Below are 26260 nucleotides of genomic sequence, written 5' to 3'. Positions count from 1 at the left end.
TATTAGGTATACTTAAGAATATCAGAATATTAGAAACAATTTCTATGTTCAGTCAAACTGATGAGCTTTGTCTGTGGTTTTAAGATTATCTGGCATTCTCAAATGGATATATCCAGAGTAAAACTGAATAACAGTAGACATAAAGGGAAAATGGAATTTACACTTATCCATCCCTTTTTATTGTTTTGACATCACTCTGACAAGAGTCTTAGCAACACTTGATAAAAATTGTAGGGTTATAGAAATGAAATAAAGAAGAACTGTTCTTGATCTGACATGAACAGTAAACACAAAAGTGAAGCAATCAACTTGTTAAAGATTCCCCAAAGATCACAAAATAAAATTAGAATTTTGCAGATTAATTGTTTTGGTAGAAATGATTGGGTTTTAAGGAAAATAAAATTATTTTTCATCAAATATACATGGATTACTGACATATAAATGTGTTGTCCCAAGATACTTCTTCTTGAATTATTTAAATTGGATGCCTTAAAATGCCCCTGCTAGGTGTAAGGTTGTGGACACAGTATGCTCTAGAAGAAAAATATTAGTTAGAATCAATGTATTGTAACTATTGGTTTCAGTTGTCATCAAAGCAGTTTTGTAATTACTGCTATTATTTAATATACTCTTGAACTGGTATAAGCAACCATCAGGACAGAAGAATTTCTATGCCAAAATTCATGAGTGCCAAGTTTTTATCTTGAGATTCCAGTTAGCTTCTGTATTTGTGCTGAATGCAATTAGTATTTAGCCGTCACTTTCATTTCCAATCTTTTCTCCAGCTATTTTCTCCCTCTGTTTAGCTAGAACTCCCCTGGGACACAGAAAATGGCTGATAATGGAGAAAAACAAATTGGTCTTCCTTTCTGGGAAAGTTGTGCAGAGCGGTATGACACTGTCTGCCTTTAATGGAAAAACCTCTCAGCCATTGTATATAGCACTATGTGGTATCCGACAACACTGTCTTCTCCTTGAAGTCTCCTGAGAGTACCTCCAGGTCTACTGCTTCGTGAAAAGGAACCCCATTGTCTAAGGTCACCAGAAAAAAATCCATTAGTGAAGAAGTTTACACCGTGTATTTCCACTTTCTTCCTGTGTTCTGTGCAATTCATGCTGCTTTTCCAATCTTCTGTAGCAAAACAGTTTTTAAGATAATCTAGGATGTCCTATCAATAAAGGTACTTATGTCAATGCCTTCTGAATCTTTTACACAGTTAAAAAAAATGTTCAAGGGAGCCAATGGTTACACACAATGTATTATCTCTCAAAGGATGCAGATCAAGTAACACTGGTTGCTTATTCTGTTATTTTTCAGGCATGTATAGCTTGTGTTTCACTCTGTGTGCTGATTGTTCCTTGGCAACAAAATTACCTCTAGCTCTGCTTCAACAATCTGTGTTACTGCTGTTAGTATCCTTTTTTTGCTTTATGTCCTTTTCAGTTTCACAGATTTTAACAAAATCCTTAGGTTTTTTTTTTAACAGGTTATTTCTAGAAAAGTAAGCACTCAATGTGTGGAACTTGTCCTGCATAATCAGCAAGTTAGAAGGACAGGTCACTGCCCTTCGTTTACGTGGCATAGGTTTTTGCTTCACAGAAGAAAATCTCATAATGTTTGCACTGGTCCTTTCTTTGTTTAATGCTAAATCCTTAAGAAACAAATGAATGGATCCTATATAAACTATAGTGGTTTTAGTATTAATGCTGGAAAAGTTAACTCACTCCTTGAAGAGCAGCACTTTAAACCACTGTTGTATACTAGGGTGTTTGTTGAAGTGTAATGTAAGTGTAAGAGAAAGAAGCTTGTCCATTAGACAAATAGCATTTACAGCTCAGAGAAATGTCTTCTGAAGTGTTAACATTACAGATGGTAGAATATGGAACCAATTTTAGGAGGGACTTAACAGGCTGTGTTTTACTATTTTATAGTAATTTCTCCACAATTTACAGAAATTTGTTTTCTCACTCTTCATCTGCTAAGAACCATTATAAAAACATTTATGACATGCCAAACAAGCCAAGTCAATTAGGCTGTCGTAACCCCTTGGCATTAGTTTAGTCTGTAGCTGCTTTCATACATAACTGTATAGATGCCATTTAATATCCCTTGCAGAATTTTGTGTTTATATAGAGCATGCTGGTGAACACAAAAGGAAAAAATAAAAACTGTTTCTTGATATGTGGTAAACACATGAGGAATTTTTAAAGCATTTTAGCATTGGCTATTTAATCATAAGCGGTAGGTCTCATAAAAAATCTGTGAGATGGAGGGAAAATACTAATCATAAAAAGCAGGACAAAGAAACAGCTACAGTATGAGACTTGGTTCCACCTTATTTGAAAACAGACATTTTTTCAAAGCTTTCCTGGTCTGTTTGTATAGCTGGCTTTTGTTGCATGATGCTGTGGGTGTCTGGACTGTCACTTGCAGCCTGGGAAAGTTCAGCAGAGGATGCTGTGGAAGTAGACACTGTGGGATCTGAGAGGGAAAACCCTTAACTTCTCAGCTGTGAAAGACTGGGAACAGGCAGTCAGAAGTGTCTAAGTCTGCAGACTCCTTTCCCCCTACCTTTTGCATCGTTATGTTAGGAAGAACATTCTGGTGGAATTTGCCATTTTTTGACTCATCAAGGAGGAGGGCTGCTTTAATTTGGGTAATTCAGGTTATGCATTGAAAAGGGAGGAGAAAAGCAGCAAAAACTCAGTGGGGACTTCAGTGTATCACAGTAGACCAAGCCCATTGGAAACATACAGGATGGACATTTTGTGGCACAAAAACAATTGTAGGATGTCAAGAAGGAAAAAAGCAGGGACGTGCTGGAATACTAAAAAGTCATAACTTGTATACTTTTGATAAATAGATACCTTCACTGACAGATGTAAAGATATTTTCCAAATGTTACCTAAACCTTTCAGTGTGCTTCTAAGCTAGGGAAGGGGTTCAGCTAACACATTTCACAGGTTTAAAACAGAAAGCACAGTCTGTTCATCACTGTATGGAAAGTAGGTAGTATATTCCATCCAACTGCAGAGGAATTTAGACAAGAACGTAATCACCTGGGTAATAATTGTACCAGAATATTTCAGTTAAAAGTCCTTCTACCCTCTCACCTTTTAAAAAAATGTATTGGAAATTATTATGCAGTTTTATGTCCATTCGAAAGATGGCAACCCAGTCATAGCTATACTTATTATCTATCACCTACTAACCTATAGGTATATTTGTACACATATAAATATTAGGTATAGAAAGTTCCAAAAAATCATAACAATATTGTTAGGGCTTTTTTTACAAGAGCATCAGTGTAATGGATATATATGTTATTGAAACTTGTAAGCAACTTGAAGTGATTAACAATCTGTACTATCTGGCTAATAAAATTCTTATTATTAATGTAGTAGCCCATTAAAAAGTATAACCTTATCAGGATGCGTGACTCAGTATTTTCAGCAGGGCTTTAGATTTGTCAGAAGAATACTATTTTGTTCCAAAAGGCTATGTTTTCATTGGCCAACAATGTGGTATAAAAGGATTTGCTCAGTAGCAGAGCAGATGGTACTGAGCTCCTCTCATGTCCATCATATGTGCTTGGCTTTTAATTAGATACAGTCTGTCCTCTGAGGCCAAACAGTTCCACTATACATGTGGTTCAGATTTTTCTGAAGGGAAACTATCCCTGAAGCACTGACTGTGGAGCCCTCAAGAGTGTACCACACAAGCGTTTCATCTAATCCAAGTGGTGTTACCCTCTTGTTAACGTGTAATTACTTACACCATCTTAAGCCAAATAAACCCTCACATACAAAACACATTTTATTATTTCTCCTCATACAATTTTTTTGCATGACACGATGGTACGTGTTTCTTGACTACCTCCATACTATGAATTTGGATGATGTGCATTGCAATACAGTCCAAGGAGAAGAGGTAGATTTAACAGCTGTGCCAAGACATCAGCTTGACATTACAGACTAAAAACGTTCTGAATTTTCTTTACCCTGAGAGAAAAACAAGGCAGAATGCCTTGTTTCAATTCAGTTTAAACATAAGAAAAAACTTTTTCATTGTATATCTTTACAGATTGAACACTGGAACAGGTTGTCCAGAGAGGTTGTGGAGTCTCTATCTTTGGAGATACTCAAAAACTGACTTGACATAGGCCTGGTCATCTGGCTGTAGCTGACTTTTCTTTGAGCAAAGGAGTGGGTTGGATCTCCAGAGATGCCTTCCAACCTCAGCCCTTCAGTGATTTTGTATAGCAATTGAAATATAAGCACTGAAAAGGCATAGCCTCCCAAAATGTTCCTGAGTTGCCTGTTTTCCCCACTTTCCTCCAAAGGAGGGATTGGGTATTTCTTCATACTCCCCCAAAACCTCCAGAGGTGTCTTCCAACCTCAGCCATTCTCTGATTCTGTGAATCTACTGAAATTTGATTATTTTGCCCATCATTTCCCAGTAGCATTTGATCCATCATCTCTTTTGGGATATGGCCCTCACAGGCAATAGCTAGTGAGGTTTGGTCAGGACACTGTTTTGTGACTTCTGTATTCAGATCAGAAGAAGAGATCATCCAGAGGAGATTGAGATGCGTGGCTGCTGCTCACAAAGCACTAACAAGGGGACTGTAGGGGAAGGAATGTCCACCCCTTCCAGATGTGTGAGACAGATCCTCTGCTGTCTCCTTCCCCTGTCTCAACTTTCAGGGGAAATCACCCTCCTTTCTAGGGTCAGGCTCTGGGCTAAAGTATTTTATTCAAAGACTGACCCAGTCATGTCTCAGGGAGACTCACCATCTCATGATGAGCCGCTAATACCCACAAGGTGCAGTCCCTACCCCAGAGAGTCCTCACATTCAAAAGAGAATGTGTGAAGACTCTTCAAGAGTTTTCACAATAGGGTGGACAGACTGAATGTAGCAGAAATACTCAAGTATTTATGTGAATCCGTATACAAATGTAATGGTAGGATTTAGAACAATATTGATAAAGGTTTGGACAGTTAAATGTGAATCTTAATGAATTCTTATCTCTGATTTAGTTTTAGTCTAATAGATACTGAAAAATGTAAGACTAGGTATTTGTAAATCATGGGCCAAAATTCCAAGAATTAGTCCTTCTTTAGAAGTGTTTTGGGGGTTTTTTTGGGAGTTTGTTTGTTTGTTTGTTTTAATAGAGTGGAATTGGTGGAACCTGAAGGTCTCTTTTACTCTCTTTATGCAAAAGGAGAGAGTGGGTTAAATTTTTATCTGTTCTTAGGAAAGTACTTGTAACAATGCTGAATAAAAAATAGAATTATGACTTTGTCTTGATCCCAAAAAGTAATCCAGAGGATCCTCCAAAAATGATAGCATGCTTATATGTTGTTACTTGTGTATTTAGAATTGCTATTTTTCTTAGTCACTGAATGTAACTGTTCCTTTTTTCTCCCTATATGTCAAGGGGTTGTTCTGAAATCTAGCTGACCATTAACTTAATTGTCCTTTTGATCAGAACATGTTTTACGTACTATCAAATGAAAGAAATACAGAACAACTATAGTTCTGCATAGCACTATTAAATAAGTGAAAGACATTAAATATACAGATAAACAAATGCACGTGAAAGACTGATCTGGCAGATTTACTTCTTATGAATAACTCAAGCCTAGACAGGGAATCTCAATGGGAAAAATATATGCACATAACCTCTCAGTGGGCATAGTCACTTGAGAAACGACTAACGATGCGAATTAAAGTTGAAAGATCAAATCTTGATTTTTTTTTCTCACAGTTACAATATTTGCTTGCTACAGTCCAAATCCTGTGACCCTATTAATTTTTCACTTGTTACTTTACTACAACAAAAATGACAGACAAAAAGGTTTAACTGAATGGTAGGGTACAAAAGGTAATTAATTTTGTAGAACTTGCCTGTTTCCGGAGACTCAGTGTTTACATGAAGTGATTAAAAATATTTCATTGTCAAGAGAATAGAAAAAAAAAAGCAGTATTGACAAAAAATAATTGCAAAAACTCACAGCAAGGAATAATCTAAAATTACATGGAGGCATATCTTCAATTTTGTACCACCAGCAAGTCTTATCTTGTAATATTAACAATACATTTTAATTGAGGCTACATCCTAATGGAATCAAAGGGAATAATTGCAGAAGCACTTCAAGCACAAGGCTTAATTAAGAATTTTTGTTGTACAAAATTGTAGCCTTTTAACTAATTTAGGTAAACATTTTGGGAAACAACTGGAATGGCTTGTAATGTAAGCTTTCTCAAACAGTGGCATTGATCAGTCTTGAAAAGATTTGCTTCGTCTTGGTTTACAGCTGAAGCTGTATATTCCAGAAGTATTTGTGTATTCTTAATTTTTTTTTTTTTTTTTTTTTTTTTTAACTTTCAAGGTGTTTAGGGTCTGCAATGCAGAAGTTTAGCAGGCATTTAAATGAAAATAAACTAATCTCATTTGTTTCTCTGAATTAGTCACTTCCTATGCAAAACGCTGCACTACTAAACAGCGGAGGTCTTAAAGAACTTAGAACAACATCCGTCTATTTTTTCAACAAATCTGTGAAACACCATTCACACTCTTTAAAGTCTATTGAAAAATATGGACAGTTGAAATAGATATTTATTTAAATCCTATGTTTTCTTTTTTGTTATATGCTACAGCTTTAACATTAAAAAACATTTTAACATTTAAAGTGTTACCTTCCTTGTCTACTGACTGAAAACTTGGCCCAGTTGAAAGCAATGGGAAAAACATCCATTCACTGTAACAGATTCAAGATTTCACTCAGAACTGAGTACCTTTGGTGTGACAGGGAGACTGTCGATTTTGAGTAATACATATTAGGTAAAATAACAAAAGAAACAGCAGATTAGCTTGTAATACCAAGCATAAGAAATCAAAAACTTTTATCCTATACAAAATCAAATTTGATTATACTACTTGTCCAGTCTATAAATCAAAATAAGACAGTGAACATTTTGATTAATGATTTGACATATCTGCCCTGTGAGAATATCTTCACTGAGAAGAATAGACTGTATTGGTCAAAGGTTACGCTTGATAATGACCGAGTTCAACCCTTTCCCATTCTTCCTAACTGTTCACCAGTGTTTCATCTCAGTCTTATCACGATGGAGCCTTGGCTGCTGTTTTGGAGCAACATCTGCCTAGCCCTTTATGAGATCGACAGTCATTTACTGCTTCAAATTGTACATGCCCAGTTTATCTGTAATCAGATCTAATTTACAGCATTGCATATTCAACTGTTAGAAATTCCTTTGCTTTCTTCATGATGCAATCCCTGTATCTGAGTGACAGAGACAGCAAGCAAAGGCAATCGAATATCTACCACTGTCATATTTGTGGTGTTGTGGCACGTGTCACTGTTGACTGCTCTGTGCTGGATATGCCACTCTTAGTGTCCTGTTTTTCTCTTTGGCCATTGCTGTCCACCTCAAAGCTGAGTCACCCCAAGAATACTGCTGTTCACCCACTGGTCACAGTGGGAACTTCTACAGTCTGTTTCTAATCCTGTCACTTCCATGGGGGAGATTTACTTAGCCTTGCCTCATGCTACTCAAAGCTAGATTTGGTACCCAGAATTTTTTATTTTTGTTGTCAGCACAATTTCATAGATCACAAGCATTAAACTGAGATCAAACAACATATATTAGCATCTTAGCTTGCAGCAGCTCGAATCCAGAATAACTCCCATACACTCACTTACAGACTTTCTTACATCATATCTTCCCTTATTTTCACGTTATCAGTTTATCAGAGCTTATAGCTTAATTCATGCTCTAAATAACAGGAAAGATTAAGTTATCAGTAACTTATATTCAACTCATGTTGTATATTTTTAAAATCTGAATTTGGTTATGCCCTGGTCTGCACATCTTGCTCTTCACAAGTAACTTGTGTGGATTTTTGTAAGACATTTGATGATTTGCAAACAGCCTCTTGTTAGTCCATTACCTAAGTGTTAAGTTAGCTAGTTTGTTAGTTTCTGTCTCAGAGTACTTGTCTCCTCAATTGCACAATTAAAATAGCTGGATTTAGGGGCAGAAGACCGGGATATTTTGGCCTTGAGAGTATTGCACTAGTTGACTTCCATAGCCACTGAGGATAATACAGGAACAAAACAGGAAGCTTAACAGAAATATATACTTACTTGCATTTAGCAATGTTGGCATGTATAAAATTAAATGCATTCTTATATTATTTAAAAATGTCTGGTTCCTTTCGCAAAGAAACCACAGCTCTAACCTGAAAAACCCCATGTTTTCTACCTTGTGATTTCAGAAATCTTACATTTAGGTATACCAGCCCATGCAGTTTTGAAGGCTGATATACATCTTTTCATATCTACTCATTATAGGCGTGCATATATGTTGTGGACAGAGGTCGTATGGCCCTGAATGAATAGGGTAGGTCCTCTTCCATTTCCCCTACACAGAGTGTGTAAAAGGAGTGGGATATGTTCTGCCCCAGCCTGGTCAGGGCAGCTTTAAGTCTCTCTTCAGTCGTGTTTATGCACAGACTGACCTAAACTTCTACAACAAGGAGGAAATACTTAAATTAGTCACTGTTTCTTGCTCCCACCTGTGGTTTTGACATGACTCATCAGGGCACTGCACCTTATTTTGGTCTCCTCAGAGAATCCGCAGAATGTGCAGCGTGGGGAAGGCAGGGAGACATGGTAGGATGAGCACATACTGCATCTGCACTTAGGATTGCATCAAATTGCGTCTGTATTGCAAAACCATGAAAACTGGCTTCAGTGATTATGAACCTTCAAGGGAGGGGCATGATTATTTTATATCTTCAGAGAGGTAACAAATGTCAATGTCAGAGTAACCGACACAGCTGTTTTCATGTGTTGTACTTGTGTATGTGTGTATGGCACATACACTGTGGCTTCCGTGGGCTCATGCTATGTCCTCACTCACTGACGTGCATCTTTCTTTGCAACCTGTTACTGTTCTATTGTGAACATTTTGCCCAATTTTAATTTATCCTTTATATGTTTTTTTCCCTCTTATTTTCTTATGAATGCTTTCCTGTTATAAGTCATAGAAGCACAGAATGCTTGGAAGGGGTGTTCAAAGTTCATCTAGCCCAAGCCCCCTGCCATAAGCAGGGGGATACCTATGCATACAGAGAGAAACACAAATGTGTATGAATTTATATGTACAACAGAAATAAGAAAAGACATGATATAGTGATAAGTCAAATAAATATTAACATTAATACATCACAATACATTCTAGAGTAAAAAGATCACTGCTTAAAGTAAATGAGAACTGTATTACATCTAGGAACAATATTGTATTGTACGAATTTCTGTGTTCCTACAATACCAAGAATAGATTTTTGATAGTTGGTTTTGTTGTGGATATGGTTTCCTGCTCCCTCATCTTCACAAGCTTTTGGCCAACAAGAGTGAATTATAATGACTCATATTTTTTTTCCACAGTGAAAAGAAACTTAGAAGCTTCCTGTAGCTGGAAATTATGCTGTATGATCTCCTAGACATGCCATAGTTCACAAGCCACAGGCTTATTCGTGTAGGTAGCATTATTTTTTACTGAGTGAAGCCTTCTATGCTCTGTTTGGAGTTTTCCAATCTTCTTGGTTTGCCAATGGTATCTAGCTGGGTTAAAGAAACTCAAAAGAAGTGTCTATGGTTTTGGCTTAATCATAATTTCTCCACTTGACTTTTTTCAGTATTTTCCCTGCCTGCATCTAGAAATTTTGAAGAAGTAGGTCACACCTTCTCTTGGATTGTCAGTAACTTTTGGTTATCTAGGGCTATAGCCTCCATTCCATGCTCGTTTAATCCCTGTGTTTTGGGGGTAAAAATAAAGAAAGGTAGCTGAGTTTGCTCTCCTCTGGCCTTTTTGATTTTCAATGAATGCCCGAGTCATTACGGAGAGCCTGATGACTCAGACATATTTGCAGTGGTTGTTAAATTGTTGTCTGCTCACCCTTCAGGCAGATGGTGAAGTATTATATTACAAGTGATAAAGTGATAAGGGCAGACAAATAGAAAAAAACCAATTATTCTGATTTCATTAGAAAGGTTGGTCTGTTTTGCTTGGACAAAGATAAGTCTGTTCTGGACCATTTTCACATATTTGTATGTCTATTCCTTACAAATGTGGAGTCAACAATTTCAGTTTGATGAAATAGGAGTATAATTCGGGGTGGCAGTGGGAGAAAGTTACAGAAAAAAATGTAGGCACACAAAACCAAATATTGCTTATTCTCTTCTCCTGGCCCAAGATGGATAGCAAGAATAAATTACAAACATCTGTGGGAAAAAAATCCTTAATTTTTCAGTAGGATCCTAGGTGGTACACATGATCTTCTCCAGGAAGGAGGTTTCTGTTCTAAGGTTTGTGCTGTTGCTGGTAAGGCAATGTAGCATAGTGCTAAGGAATACTGTGCAGCTGGCAGAAGAATCCTGAAAATACTTTTATGCTGATATCCTGTCTATTTCTAGGGAATTGGACATGTTTTCAAATCATCTTGACAGTTTGATTACAGGGAAAAAGGTATCACAAGGTACTTGATATTTTTTTTTTTTAATTAAATGGTAAAACAGTCTGTAAAAGGACAGAAGAAAAGTAGAGAGTATGACATATAACATCAACAATGGCTTGGGGAATTAAGGGAGTTTTAAAATTAGTATCACTGATCTTTCAAGAGGCTCTCATGTTTGTCAGATTTAAGCTAGCAAACTGTCATAGAAAAGTATTGGTTATTTAGTTTCCCACAGAGAGCATCAAGAGGGGAATATGTTACTGGAAGTACCAAGAAGTAGGTGTTGGTGAAAAGGAGATCTAAGTCATTTGAACATTATATTCATCATATATCCCATATTTCCAAGAACCATGATCATGTGTTGGCACAGCTTTTATAAATGCCAATGAAGATAGCCAGTCTTCATTCCAGCTTAGTTTTGCTCTGTTGTTTGTAAACAGACAAGGGTAGTTACTGCAAAGCAGACATCTTCACTTCATATTGTTATGCAACTACTTATTAAAACTTTTCACCCTTTTTCATTGTTTAGCCCCTACAATATACCTTCCTGGTTTCAAAGATGGATCTATCAAGAATCCCTTGTTTGAATTGTATTGCATAGACAGGCATGTGTATTAATGAAAATGTGTCATATTTTTACCATTCCAATCATCATTGTTAGAATATTTGCACTTTAAATATAACATATACCTCAGCAGAACACTTTTTTCTCAAGGCCAGGAGAAAGTTTTTCAGTTTTAATCAAGAAAATTAGTATTTTTTTAATAATAAAAAATGTCTGATTTGCTTGTCTTTCCATGGTGCAGAATGCACCATTGCTCCGGAAACATGTACAGGCAACAGAACTGGGTTCAAGAAAATTTACAGATGGTTTTTTAGTCTCAAAGTGCAATCACTAGTGGGGAAATAAACGGTCAACTGCTCTACAAAGGCCTAATGTTCATCCTGTGGATGAAGGATTTTTTGAAGTACTTCATGTGCATGTACTGTTACCTACAGAGCATTAGAGGGAATGTGAGCATTCCAGAGATTCCTGTCTGCAAGCCTAGATTTGATGTCTTTAGAAGTCTTTACTGTGCCTCTTTTGTGTCTGTCTGTTTGTTTCTTCATATTGGATCATCATGATGTGGCAAAGGGAACATTTTGTAGAGTCTCAGTCATTTTATTTATTTGGACAAAATAAGAATGATCTGAAATGCTGAATTCAGCTAGGAATACAGAAACCCACCCAAAGGGAGATAGTTTATTTTTTTCTTTTTTTTTTTTTTTTAATTGAATGATTGGCAACAATAAAGCATTGATGACATGACTCTAATACCTGAGTTATTACCATTAGTATGTTCTGGGACACATCAGAAAAGCAATAGCACTGGGCAATATAATCTCCAGCTGAACCATAGTGCAAGGTCTGCAGCTGTTGGACTTGTAATCTGAACATTTTAAAAGTATTTTGTGTAACAGTTTTTCCTTGAACTGAAAATATTCTATAGATACTTACTAGGTTTTGTTTGCTTCAGTGTAGTTTTGAAAGGTTAATGTATACAAAGAAAAGAAATGGATAAATGCCATGGCTGCTGTCTACACAGGAAAAATAGAGAAGAGAGACGGATATGAATCAAAAATTTTATAAAAAGCTCACATACAATTTGATAATGAAGAAATTATAAAATGCATGTTTAAATAAGACTGAAAGAATTAAAATAAAGGATGTAATAAAAGTATCATTTACTCATGTGAACAGAGCTGTAACAAAATGAGGATACAATATTTCAAAATTAAATATTAACCAAATGTACAATAAAGTATTCTTAAATTAATTACTACCATAGAACACAAAATACTAATAGTAGTCCCAAGAGATGTTTATTTTAGAATTAATTTATTCATATACAGTAATTTAAATTTGTTCGTTTGAAATGTAGAGAAGTTATTTTTTAAAAAAACTGTTTTCATCTGCAACAGAAAAGCAACAGCAATCACATGCCTTTTGCAGTGCAGATGAAAGTAAGTCAGTGAGTTGCTGCAGTTAGATACTACACTCAGATGAGAAGAGACAGGAAAGGGCCAGGAATTAAATCTAGACATGTCTTCCAAAAGAGAACTATAGCCATGGTTGTGGAGGCCTCTCCAAGTAGGCTACGTTCACTACGTTAATTTAAAAAGTTCATTTCTCTGGCAGTTCTCTCTGAATTACACCTGTTTCCTTATTTTTTTTTTTAATAACCTCTTTAGGCATTTTTTTTACACCTATGCTCTATTTTTAAGAGCTGTTTTTCTTTGTGTGTGTGTGTGTGTGTGTGAATGTCTTATACATTCAATATCCAAGGAAGCACATAGGATATTTGGATATACTAATGGACAACTAAAATAGATGTTGAAAACCTTTTCTGCACAGCAAATGACCAAAAGTACCAAGCTGCATGAGGTACTTGTCTGACTATTTTGTTAGGAAAAGTTAATGTAAGTTCACAGTATTGTGCACTTTTTTTCATATTTGCCTTGTAATATGCAAGATATTTAGCAAAATTTTGACATACAATACCAAAAGTAAACTTCACAGTTATATTCTAAAAATATTGAGAGTTTTGTATTCCTTTTATGTTGATGATTTTAGACAAAATAACACCTCTTTGAAATAGTTGAACAATGAATATTGTCTTTCAAAAAAAAAATAGCACAAAAGAGCAATTTGCAGAACCTAGTCTAAACGTGAATGGGTGTTTTTCAAAGCTTGTTAAAGAACTACAGAACTCTTGTATAGCTTGTTGTCAGACATTCAATATTGCTCTTTGTGTACTGGTAATAAAATCAGAAATTCCTCAAATCTGATACTGAACATGTAAGTGTTTTGAATAGAAAGAAAAAACCTCTGAGTGGGGAGCAATGTTAAATACATTACCACAGAGGCAGCAGCAGCTTGGCCGAGGGGCTCAACTTGTCCTGAGGTGAGTCCGTTGGAACCAGCTGGAATAGTCACAGGGCAGCTCTGGGCTCCCCTCGCACATCCTGCCTCTGAAGCCCCCTTCTGCCAGCACCAGGGCACTGACACCCAATTCAAATGGCCAAAGTGTGTACTAGAGAAAGAGTGAAAGAAGGAAGCTTATAGAGAAAATAAGAAATTCAAAGATAAAACAGAGGAGGAGAAAGTCTGCATCTTGGATCTACCAATGAGCAGCACTCCCAGAGGAAAAACTGGGATGCAGCTGGTAGTACTGTGTTGGAACTGAAATTACTGCAAAAAGTCAGGAGAAGTTTCAGAGGGATTACCAATGTTTTGGCTAATCAACCATACTTTAGAATTTGGTGTTGAACGTAAAGGAGGTATTTTTGTCCAGCTTCAGTCATAGTTCCTCTTATGTTCTGTCCTGGCAGTTCATAAACCAGGATCAGACTTTGGGTGAGCAAGAGTGCACATCACAATTTTCTTGTATATAGTGTCCATGAAGGAGATCTAAACAGAAGTTTATAAGTGAGAAGGAAAGAAAGAGGTTTCTCTTGTGAAGAGTGTCAGAGTATGTATGAAGTGCCATATCCCTTTGACTCCTTTGGAAACAGTAATATTATTTTTCATATTTTCCCTAATCTTTGAAGCCTAATTTCTGGATTACTTTTTTTTTTTTTTAAAGCATAGCTATAGATTTCAGCATAAGCAATGAAAAGCAGTTTTGCACATATCTCAAATGAGCAAAAGAAGTGTTCAGGTCATTAGTTAGGAATCAGAATATGAAGCCAAGTAGGTAGATTTTAACATAAACAGAGCCATTTTGGACATTGAATAAATTACTTGACATTACTTTACTTTTCAGTTACACAGAAATACAAATAAGAACAGATACTAGAAAAAAATGCATTCTACTATTTAGAAAAGATTTTGCAGATAAAATCACTAGATAATTTTTCCGCTTGAAAATCTATTTACACCAGTGAACTCTTCATGTCAGTGGCTTGGCTGAAGACAGACACTTTAAAGGAGACTCTGTGTAGCATTTCCCATAAACAGCAAATGACTAAGTTTACCAGTTTTTTGCTTGCTCCTACTCTGAGTCACAGCAGTTAGTTCTTTTGCTCATGGTGTTGGTTTGCATTAACATTAACAAAAAATGGCTTTAATTTGTCTGGAGGAGTGCTTCAGTGTCTAGTTAGATACCAGTAATAAATGGTAATTAACAGTAGTTAATAAATTGCATCAAGGAAGTACATTCCTTGTTTGGGAATGTAAAGAAGCAACAGAACTAACATTAATATTTGGTGATGTTTTTGCGTCCCTTTTTTTTTTTTTTAATCCAGTGAGTTAGTCTCATCTCCAGTGAGGAGATAATCAGGAGGTTCGGGATCTCAACACAGGAGGTGCTCAGGTTTTCCTGAGTGATGTTAAATGCTCTGACTTCTCACAGTGGTTCTCAGACCACATTTTTACCCTATTAGAACCATGCTGTTTTCTCAACCACATTAGGAAACACAAATTGTTTCTAGAAGTTCAAGTCCTCTTCAATGCATTATACATTCATCTGTTAAGAAATGGAGAACAGTCCTTTGTAGTTTTAAAGGAGCTTTGTTTGTTCTTAATGTGAATCAGCTTAATAATCTGAGCTAAAGTGTTCTGTATGTGTACAGAATAGCCCATTTAGTTAATTGTTTCTTAAAATGAGGTAGATTGGTAGCATCCATTTAATGTCTGATTCCAGTCTCACTACAGCCAGTTGCTCTCTGCTGTGGAATTAAGTAGGAGCTGAAGTAGGGCTACTCTGTAAGTTTTCTTGCCAATTCTGTATTGAAAAAAAATACAAAACAGAAAAAAAATTTCGGCAGTCATTCTCATAGCTGAATTGTGCTAATATTTTTTCTACATTTAGTTCCCCTGGACTGTAATTTCTTTTTTTCTGCTCCAGTACAATTATTTCACAGAAAGTTGCTCAAAAGCATTTTATTATTTTTTTTTTCCTATTCTGTGCAGTGATTTCCTTTGAGTTAAATGCTATAAAATCCAAATTTGGAAGGTTGAAAATGGATGTTATTAAGGAAATAGCATAATTCCTCAAATGAGTAGGAACAAAGCTTTTAATCCCACATGGTGCAGGTCCAGTATTACCATCATTGAAATCCCCCGTTGAAATTCACATGAACTGATGAAAGTAGATGTGGAAAAGCACCATTTGAGATTAGACCAAGGTTTTTGAAAGGATATTCCCAGTTTATTTTTACTCAAATACAATATAGATATCTTGCATTTCCCAAATTCAGGAAGTTTCTTGATAGTCCCATAAAGGTGTGTAGTGAGGGAACTTCATTCTCTCCTGGATTATATACTTGAATTATAGTCTCAGCATGTTCTGTCCTCTGTTAAGATTCTCTGTACTTAAGAAAATAACTTGAAGTTCCTGAACACCTTAGTATATTATTTACCATTGGCTTTTTTTTTTTTTTTTTTTTTTTTTTCAGTACTCAGATGGGAAAAAATTAGAAGGATACTTATTTGTCTGAATGTTTCAGTCTGCCAGTCCTGCTTTGTGTAGCTGCTGGGTGCATTTAATCTTCCATTGACAAAGACTTGCACATGTTCAGATATAGCTTATAGGAGAAGACATGACCCAATGTGAAACTCTAATGTGTTTTGTCAATAATGTTAAACTACAGTATTAATTGCACTTCAGCATTTGATTAACGTCGATTTAGGGCAGAAGTATTATGTTTATTTGCCTTTTTTATTTAAATTAAATAGGCCAGTCAGTGATACTGTGGAATCCAGCCATAGCAAAACTTTTCTCTCTAGCAGTTGTAGATATTAAATATTTCAGTTTTGCGTCTCATTCCATGTTTTGGTGATGGAATACCCTTAGCAGCACTATATATATGTGTGTGTGTGTATATATATATATATATACACACTTCAACACCAACTCAGAGTCTCAGTATTGACTGAGAGAAATTCACACAGCGAGATATTTGCTGTACAATGTGAGGATATTTCGCAAATTACTGGGAGTTTCACACACATTTTTTATAATCTTAGCCAAAATATCATAATTTACAGCTGTGATTTGTCCTTGTTTTTCACCTATCCCACTGTCTGCCTTAAATCTTTTCCTGCCTTGTGTACCTACAGTGAGTTTTAAGATTCCTTGTAAAACCAGCACAAAACCCATTTTCTGCTAAAGTCAGCTTAATCTTCATCTCCAAGTAGTTATAAAAGTTACCACTTGAAAGGTTTCCAATTTTTTCTGGTTTTTTAGCTCTTTGTAGATTTTTTAGAATGTCTATCACATTGGGCCATCTTTCTGTTTTTAGTGGGAATCATTTGGACCTCTGAGTCAAGAGTGTCACATGTCGTTACAGTATTGCAGATAGAGTTCATTAGGCATAAAATAAAGGGCAGAGCTCTAGAGGTTTCATAGCAAATTAATGTTTTATTGTTGGCAATGATTGTCGGTCCAGAGATGGAGGAGAAAATGAGGTGCTGAGAGAAGAAAGCTCCATTAATTTTGCACTAAAAACTCCACTAGTTAGTGTATTATGGATGAACTGAAATATCTGGAGATTGTTTTTAATTGTCCTGCCCATCGGCTGTGTCCCTTAAGGAACCTGAAGATGTTTAAGGTGAGAATAAATACCTAAATAAAAATTAATTATTCAGAGGAGTATAGATTTAGATGTTCATTTGGGGAAAAAAAAAAAAAAAAGATATGTCAGCAGTGCTCTGTGCTTACCAGCATCAAATAAAAATAAATAAAAGGAAAGTTAAAAATGTTTTGGTTTAGAAACTTTGCTAAGAGTTCATAGAATCAAACATGAAGAACAATTTAACCATCATCACTAAAAAGCTAGTGATGATCACTAAAAAGCATGCTTATGAGTTTTTGTTCTTTACATTATGATGGGTTGAACCCAGGAGACAAAATGTGCAGGATGGATGGGATTTATCTCACTTGCATTTAGCTGCCCTCTTCATACTTTGCAGACATCAAATCAGGAGCTAGATTTCTAGATTCCTTTTATAATCAGTGTAGAGAAGTAAACAACCAAGTGAAGCTTACCTTAGAATGTTTCTATGAAGGATCTTTATTGTGCCACGTTCAGTAATTCGTTTCTAAACTGATTGTTATGTTGTAGATTTATAAATCGGGTCAAATCAATTCTACTTATGTAACTCACTGAACACTAATCTAGTAGTATTAGTACAGAAGTAGTAGTCTCATTTCTTCGTAGAATTTGGGACATAACAAGGTACATATTAAAAAAATGAAAGATGTTGAAGATTCATTATTTTTCATGATACTGTTTTAGATACCATTTCTAGATATACAGAGGCTTTGAGCAACCTGGTCTAGTGGAGGGTGTCCCTTCCCATGGCAGGGGGGTTGGAACTAGATGATCTCTAAGGTCCCTTCCAACCCAAACCATTCCATGATTCTATGATTCTACTGGAAGTATCTCTAAAATGACTATAGGGTAGAGTGGGGATCTTCTATAATCAGTCTCAGGTGAAAAAACCTATGCCAGTCCAGGATGGATATGTATACACAGTAACACCATTCTGAATTAGCTTCTTGTCAGATACCTTGAATTATTTCTTGCTGAAAGCTTATGGACACATAGTTTTGACATTACCATATATATATTAAAACAAAACAAAACAAAACAAACCCCACAAAACCAAACAATAAATTCCCATGTCTGTGCTGCATGAATCAAACATTTCAGGCTTGCCATAAATGTGTTATTGTGAAGATTTTAATTGTGGTATAGCAGGGAAAATTATTGGTTTGCTAAGGAATTTGGGCAAAAAATAAATAAGAATAGTCTAATTACTATGCTGCAAATCGCTAATATTAAATATGAAATACACAATTTGACATACAACCCAATACCAAATCTGCAGAATATAATTTTATTGGTCTTGTTACCAAAATGAGTTAATGCAAATATATTCCACAAATCACTAAGGCTGAAACAACCCATTCTCAAGAAAAGGATCTTTGTTAACCTGTTGATTTTACAGGTTTTGTTGCACTGTGAAATCTGTGTTCGTTACAGAGTCAGTTTCTTTCAAGAGTGCATGTTTAGTGTCTTTACTGAGGTCATTCCACTGGCACTTTGATATTAGACCAGAAATCACCATGGTGGGATAGTACTAGCCAATCAGCAGTGCAGTATTTCCAAAACTAAAATGACTGCTCGCTACTCTGGCCACATCTATCTTAACACTTGGAAGCTTCTGAACTATTGAATATAGCCATGACTATTTAAAGTTTGGTTTTGTTTTTTTTTTTGTCTGTTTTTTTTTTTTTTTAATAGTCAATGGAATTGATTGAATATTTAACAATGTAGTCTAAGGCTGATGAAAAGATTATTCCTGTCATTAGAACTACAGAAATCCTTCTCTTGTAACACATTAATGTGATTTGCAAGATCTGCTTTGATGTAGTAGCTGAGAGCTGAGATTCATAAGCCAACCTGGAATGTTATAGGCTTTGTCTGTAGCACTGGTGTCCAGACTTTCTGGGCTATGTGTGTTGTATTGGGAAACTCTTGAAAGCCTGAACATTTAATTTATGACTTTTGTTCAGTGAAGTGAGTATGTGTGTACTTATGTAATTTTGTATTCAGCTAAGTAGTCAGCCTTTGTTCAGCTTTAAATGTCTTGTTTATTTTGTACCCACAGCTTGATCAATGTCCTTCTCAGCTGCGGACATTCTATGAGAGCTGGATGTGTTCCTTCGTGCTACTAAACATTGTTTTCTAAGATGTGCTTTTGCAACAAAATTCAGACAAATAAAAAGGGTTATCTCTATCTTGGACTGAAGAAAGACAAGACTAGAATATTCCATTTTATTCATTGTTACTGAAGATAGTAACAGATGTCACAAAGACTGCAATTTTAAATCACTGCAGTCTAAAGGACTTGTTTGTCCTTTTTTTAAACTTTAATAACTGATCTCTGAGATACTGCCTGGCCTTTGAGGGTTTTATAGAAATTTGGAGAGGAAAACAACTGTTTGGCCTGTTGAGACTTATGTCATTCCTCCCTAAGTGATTCCCAGATTGACGATGCCTAAAAAAACTGACCTGAAAATCCATTTCAAGTATTTATTACTGTTTCAATGAAAAAGTGCTTCCGAATGTCTGCTTTGAGGATATTCCCCCTACTTTTCCCCCAAATCCACATGCTATAACAAAAAATATCAGAGGTTGACATTATCTATTTCAGCATTCAGAACACATGCTTCAGTTAGACCTTCGTAAAAACTTGTATCTCTAAGTTGTATTCCCCCACTTTTGCCAGTTCTCTTTCTGGAATTTAGTCAATTAATCCTAAAAATTGGCTTTGCTGACCTTCTTTAAATGTTATAATACATCTTACAATAAAAAAAAAAAAAAAGAAAGCTGAAAATAGGAATCTAATCAGATGAGAACAGTGTGACTGTGTTACATTAGCAATGAAATATCTAGACATGAAAAAATGTGATGGATTTTAGTAGTATTATTTCCAGACAATTGCAACTTTTCAATATAATATTTTTCATGTTATGTAAGCTATTTGAACTTTTTTTATACTAAAATTCTCAGAAACCTGGGACTCAAAACATCTCTTTAAATTTTAGACTAATTTATGCACATGATGAAGATGTATTTTATATACATATTGAGCTGTTTTGTATTTGTATGGCTAATACTTTTTGTGGAGATTTATAAATTGTTGAGTCACTGGAAAGATAAACAATTTAAGAGAGCTGTGATCTCAGCTTTAGAAAGATGATAAATGCATTTCTTCATAAGCATGCTCCAGCAAAGCATTAACCTCCTCCCTGAGCTGTGCTAGTTCCCATAAAAGCACAGATCTTTTCTTCTTGGCAATTTGACCTGTACAGAAAGAAGGCTGAACTGCCATGTAAAACTGTGACAAATATCTAACACAATAGTACTTTCTTTATCATTTAAGGGGGTTTGTTTTATATAATACTGTAAAAATATGCAAATGTGTGTAAAAAGTTAAATACTTGCTTACCCCATCTTTCATCTCTAAATATTAGATGAACTGGAACTGTTGTTATGAGAGCTGAAGAGGTACAACAACATCTTTGTCAACACCCACCTAATGTGTCGCATACTCATTTCTCAACTTGAACATTCCTCATTCCTCAACAATGCAACTTCCATATGACTCTCACTACAGCAATAGTATATCCCACAGGGAGAAGCCATGGCAACAAGCTGAGAGAGATTGACCAGGACACTGCGTTTAGCAACTATAACTGTCTATAATATTAACTGTTCTATGATATTACACGGAAAGACTGCAAATCTTCACTAGAGAAGATTGTTCATCAAAGTGTAGTTCTTATCATACAGATGTAGTGATGTTACAGCTATATCTACCAACCTGTCACTGTTAGCAGCCACTGCAAAAAAAATAGCTTTCAGAATTAGTTGTTCTTTAAAACCTGTCTGTAGGCTTACACGTAGGCATATGGTTCAGTTCAAAACCACTTGTAGTCAATCCAGAAGTTGTAAGTTGGGCCCTTTATAGGAATGATGTTGAGAAAGTTGCATCATCTCATGCAGCGCGCTGTATGTTCTGCCGAAGGCTGTGTGCACTGAACACACAGTTCATGGGTAGCTTATTCCCGCCTCAGGGAACAACTAGTTCTAGACACATTTGTAATGTGTGGATGTGACATGAATGCAAACACAAATAGGATTATGCAATATTTTCAAGACAGCAACTGAACACATATAAATGCCTCAAAGCAAAGTAAGAGATGTATTTTTGGTTTCCAGGATCAGTGGTTTTGGCGAGTCAGAAACAACAGGGTGATGGATGGATACCCCATGCAGATTACCTACTTCTGGAGAGGACTGCCTCCCAGCATTGATGCAGTTTATGAAAACAGTGAGGGGAATTTTGTCTTCTTTAAAGGTAAGGAAAGAAGAAAAGAAAGACTTTGTGTAATACATTTGGCTGTGATGATTTCTTGGAACATAGTTTGCTTACTTTTACTAATGATTTGTAACTCATGTTGTGAATTGGTAGCTAAATGAAGAGTATGTGAGTTATGTTTTCTTATTTTGGCAACTAAGCAACTACAGCTTTAATTTATGATCACCCTTCAAAGTATCAGATCATTTACTCTTACATATTCTGGAAAAATCTGGAAGCATAAATAAGATACATAGCAATGCAGTGATCTACTATGAAATCTTTTTTGAAAAATATGGGTTGAGAAGCAAGAATGAACTCAGTTCCATTTTTTTGGTGATTCTCTTTGCTTTTCTTCCTTTTTACAAATGAAATTTTAATATACTTAAATGGCATCGTTACTGCATATATTTAAATGGCATTGTTGCTACCTATATCTCCCTGTACTACACTGTACTTATTTCATCTAAGAACTGTGATGTTAGGTGTTTCAGGTGGGAAAAATAAGTATATTTTTCATAGATGTGTATTTAGTTTTTTTAAAGAAGCATAAACTCCAGACAATATGTTGTATGGATTATTATTATAATTATTATAACTTTCAAAGTTTCACTCCGGGCATCAGCCATTCTTCAAAATTAAAGTTCTTGAACATGCATCTAACTTATATTTAATGAGAAAATTATCCTAGATGTTAAATAAATACCTATTTATCATCAAAAGAGTGAAAACCATGTAAAATATGTTTTATAAGATAATAATTTGAAAGAAGAAAGAAGAAACTGAATAGATTTGTGAAAAATTATTCAGCTATTTAGTGTTGTAAAGGATTCATTTGTTAACTCATTACAAAAAAGTAGAAGTTTTTTTTAAGTTGTATCAAATTGAATTCATTTTTACAAGTGGATTCATTAACAAGAAGATTGAAATATTTCATTCACTATGGAAACATTATCTTGGGAATACTAAATGGAAAATGTTTCATAACATGCAGAAACACTGCATAACAGCACAATGCAGATGAAGTTTATGTTTTAATAATAGGGAAATAGTATTTTTTGTGTGAATCGTAAGGGAAATTACATTCCATGTAGTACATTTTTCTATTTACATTGCTTCAATACAGCATAGGCTTTTACTTCTGTTGCCATAAAATAAACTTCACGGCATAAATTCTGGGAAGTTTGATACCGTTAGGAATCACGATGAAGGTACCTCCAAATCTCTATTGTTCTATGTGTTTTTTGGGTCCATGGGACATGGGAGGATACATATATTATTCTGCAGATATTCCTTTGCTCATTACTGCTGCATAGAGCAAAGGAACTACCCTGTACATTCCCGACCTCTACCGTGATAATGCTTGGATCAGTTACCTGATCTTCAGACAGAAATCATCAAACTTAGGCTTATACCTGCTTTCTTTTCCTTCCCAGCGACATTAATATGTGTTTTTTTTTCATTATTTAACTCTTCAGCCAATGCTGACTGACTCCTGTTAGGTCTTAGTGGAGTGGGTTGATCAGTAGGCTGTAGGTTATAGATAACAAAAAAACAGAAGGAGGAGAGGAATTTCTCTATTTTTTAACTGGGAAATTAAATAATCAGGATTAATTAAAGCAGAAGCAGCAGGATTGTGCTCTTACAAGTCAGAATCTTATGTTATTTTCTGTCCCATCATCCACAGCTTATGCTCGCTGATTTCAGACCAGATAGTTTTGTGCTTTCTAGGTGATATCATATGAAACTTGAATTTTCTTTTGCAGGTATTTTTTCACCTCCTTTCTTTTCAAAATTCCTTCCATTATTTTTCCAGTGACATTTGTATTGTCCCTTTGTTTGCAAGGTCAAAAGTCCTTGTATTTTCTTGCGCGATTTTTCTGAATTTTTGCTTCTCTGCCACTTCATGATTTTCAATCTACCTGATGGTGTTTGTCTATCAGTGTACTTCATGTTTTTCCACTGCCACAGAATCAATAGGTTCAGCTGAGTACTTTGTAGGTGTGTCCTTGAAAATTCCTCTTAAACAAGGATCTCAGCTGTCTTGTGGAACATGATTGCAGAAGCTTATATAAATAGACTGTAGGACACAATCATTTCCTCATTTCTTCCCTTCCCTCACAAAATTCCTTCCTGGGAAAAAAGTGCGTATCTTCCTTCCAAAGGTGCTAGAAGTGGACAAGTTGATTGTTGCTAACATGATGAGCAAGTAGAACATGTAATCCAGGTAGTGTGCTTTACCAGTCTAAAACTGGTCAAACCAAGCAAGTTCTAGAAGGAGCTTTAAATCTGAAGTCTGGCACATGGATGTGTTCACAAAGCACATGTCTAAGCCAACATTATGTCCGTTATTCAAAGAAAAAAATAGAAAAGAAGGAGCGAGTGCCATCCCAGATCTTGGACTGGAATAATGTCACTATGCACTCCTCTGAGAAAACATTTTCTAGATCACTTCATTTTAAGACTAGTCAGTTCTTCATGGCAGAAAAGTGTGGTGTTTGAGTGAAGACAGCGTTTACTTCCAGATTTCTAAATAAAGACTCCAAAACTTCCTCTCAAGCTATCAGTAACATCCAATGCCATTAAGGTGTAGAGTCTTGAATCTCTGGTGTGTGCTGGAGCAACAGGTCAGTGTGTAAATATCCTCCCTTCAGAACAGCAGCCGCTTCTTCTGCGGATGCTCAAAAGAAGGTTCCAGGCACACCTTCCATCTCCATTGCTCTCTTTCACTCATGTTGGAAGCCTTTTTACTAGTGTGAAACAGGGCCTCATGTGACTAACTTTTTTCACTCCAGCTTTCATACTTGAGAATATCTTTACTCTCTGAGGAAGGTGAAGAAAGGAGTAAGCCAACTTACTCATCTGTGATTGATAGTGAGTAATTGCCACTTTCCTTCTCCTTATGTGCCTACACTTTCCTAAGTCCAGGATAAACAATATTCTGTTAGGACAGTGACATTTTCACTATGCACTCCGGATAGACTTTGTGAACCATCCTGGATTTAAATATTCTGTTTATCTCTTTAAGAAATCTACAAATCTCATTTATTTTCAATAATCTATGCTCTATTTGATTTGTTTCAATCCTTGTCTTTCAGGACAGCAAACATAAATTCAAAAGGATTGATTTAAATTATAAAACTAGTTTAGATCTTTATTACTTTGTTTTATTAGCATTAGATTTTTCATCTCTTTGTGTATACAGTTGGGTTCATGATAGTAGTAGACCTCTTTACAGCAGTAGAAATATAGATTAGTAAAGGTATAGAAGTATTTAAAAAAGTGACAAGTTTTTTAAATGGGAGCTGTGTTGTAAAATATGAGCCATATGCAAATGGTATAAGATGTCGGCTCAGGTTGGAACGTTTATTTATGAACCTTTGAAATGTCTTTATAGCTTATGCTTTTGCTAGGAGAAATGTAGTTATTCTTAACTTGTGCTAATAAAAGCTGTCAGCATATGTATACCTATTTGCTAGTACTCTCCTGAGAATACTTGAGGAACCTGTGAGAATATGCATAATGTGTTAGATGTCTATAGGAAATCAAGCTGAATCAAGTTCAAGACTATTGGATCAAATGTCTTCTTTGGTTTTAAAATTTCATTGTTTTTTATTTTCTTTCTTTAATGGTACCATTTTAACTTGTATTTCCTTATTTGGGTGGTTTTTTTTTTTTTGGAGGGGCGTTCTTGCATTAATATTTATTTACACAGGGGAAAATTGTTGTAAAATTTCAATAGCGTGCTTGTAGCACAAAGTGATGCTTGCTCATTTCGAGTGGTTTAAGATACTTGGCCTACCTTCTTGTGCCTCATAATGCTCATAACATACATAGCAATTTGGTGGATGGCTGCTTATAAAAAGCAGATGTTTACATTCTTGTTATTATTCACTGCTGGTGTCCATGCTGAATGATAGTAGGAAGATGGTATGAGAATACTTTTATCTTCTTTTTTTTTTTTTTTAAATGAGGAAATGTGAACAGTAAAATTTATTCTCTTTACCTATGGGAATTTATATGGTCTTAGAAATGAAATTGTCAAGCCGTCTGTGCTGTTGAGTGTTATGGTAAACCAAATGTAGCAATAGAAAGGTTGCTGTAAAACTCATACTACCAGTGATACCATTATAACTTTCAGCTGCACTTATCCCACTGCTTGACAGTTCTATTTTGAAAAATAGATTTACTATAGTGTCAGATCATGGAGCAGAGAAATGACAGAAACTTAATGTGGGAAACAGAGAATGAGGAAAAAGGAAGCATGAATAGTAATTTGGAGATACTGGTAAGAAGACACTTGATCTTGGCTTGAAAGACTAATATTAAGAGTAAGGGTTTTTGAAGAAAAAAACATTCAGAATTAGTTATTAAAGTATTAACTGGTTTAAATTGAATATAATTCTTAAACGTTTTGAGAATTTGTCTCATCACTGTGACACTTACAGTGATTATAGCTATACCCCACACAGGTCTTGCAGTACACACATATCATTATTGCATATAACATGAACAAAAAACTTGGTTTCTGCCAACCTGGGAGCACAACTATTCAGCATTCTGATTCTACAAAGGAAGAACTAAAGTTGCTAAAAACTGCATAATTGTTTGCAGTAGGTAGTCAGCAGGTAACTACTGAATAGTCTAAAAATAGCAGGTAACTACTAAATAGTCTGAAAAATACTGGAGTTAATCAATATTTTAAGTGAAGTGGTAATTTTTTTAGAATGTGAAAGATAGATGTTGAGTGACTTCAAATAATTGCATTCACAGTTCGTTCTTCTCAATTGTTT

At 35.4% G+C, this 26260-nt stretch overlaps 1 protein-coding gene across 1 annotated transcript in view; it reads left to right on the top strand.

Moving 5' to 3' along the window:
• Window positions 1-26260, top strand: part of MMP16 (matrix metallopeptidase 16 (membrane-inserted)) — a 50228-nt gene that overhangs the window by 6348 nt on the left and 17620 nt on the right. Inside the window, exon 3 of the mRNA XM_010076797.1 lies at window positions 21329-21467. Coding sequence (XP_010075099.1) covers window positions 21329-21467 — 139 coding nt within the window. The remainder of the gene's footprint in view (window positions 1-21328; window positions 21468-26260) is intronic.

The sequence above is a fragment of the Pterocles gutturalis genome, unplaced genomic scaffold, assembly GCF_000699245.1.
Source record: "Pterocles gutturalis isolate BGI_N339 unplaced genomic scaffold, ASM69924v1 scaffold2988, whole genome shotgun sequence".
Lineage (NCBI taxonomy): Eukaryota > Metazoa > Chordata > Aves > Pterocliformes > Pteroclidae > Pterocles > Pterocles gutturalis.
This window is presented reverse-complemented; position numbering and strand designations above follow the sequence as displayed.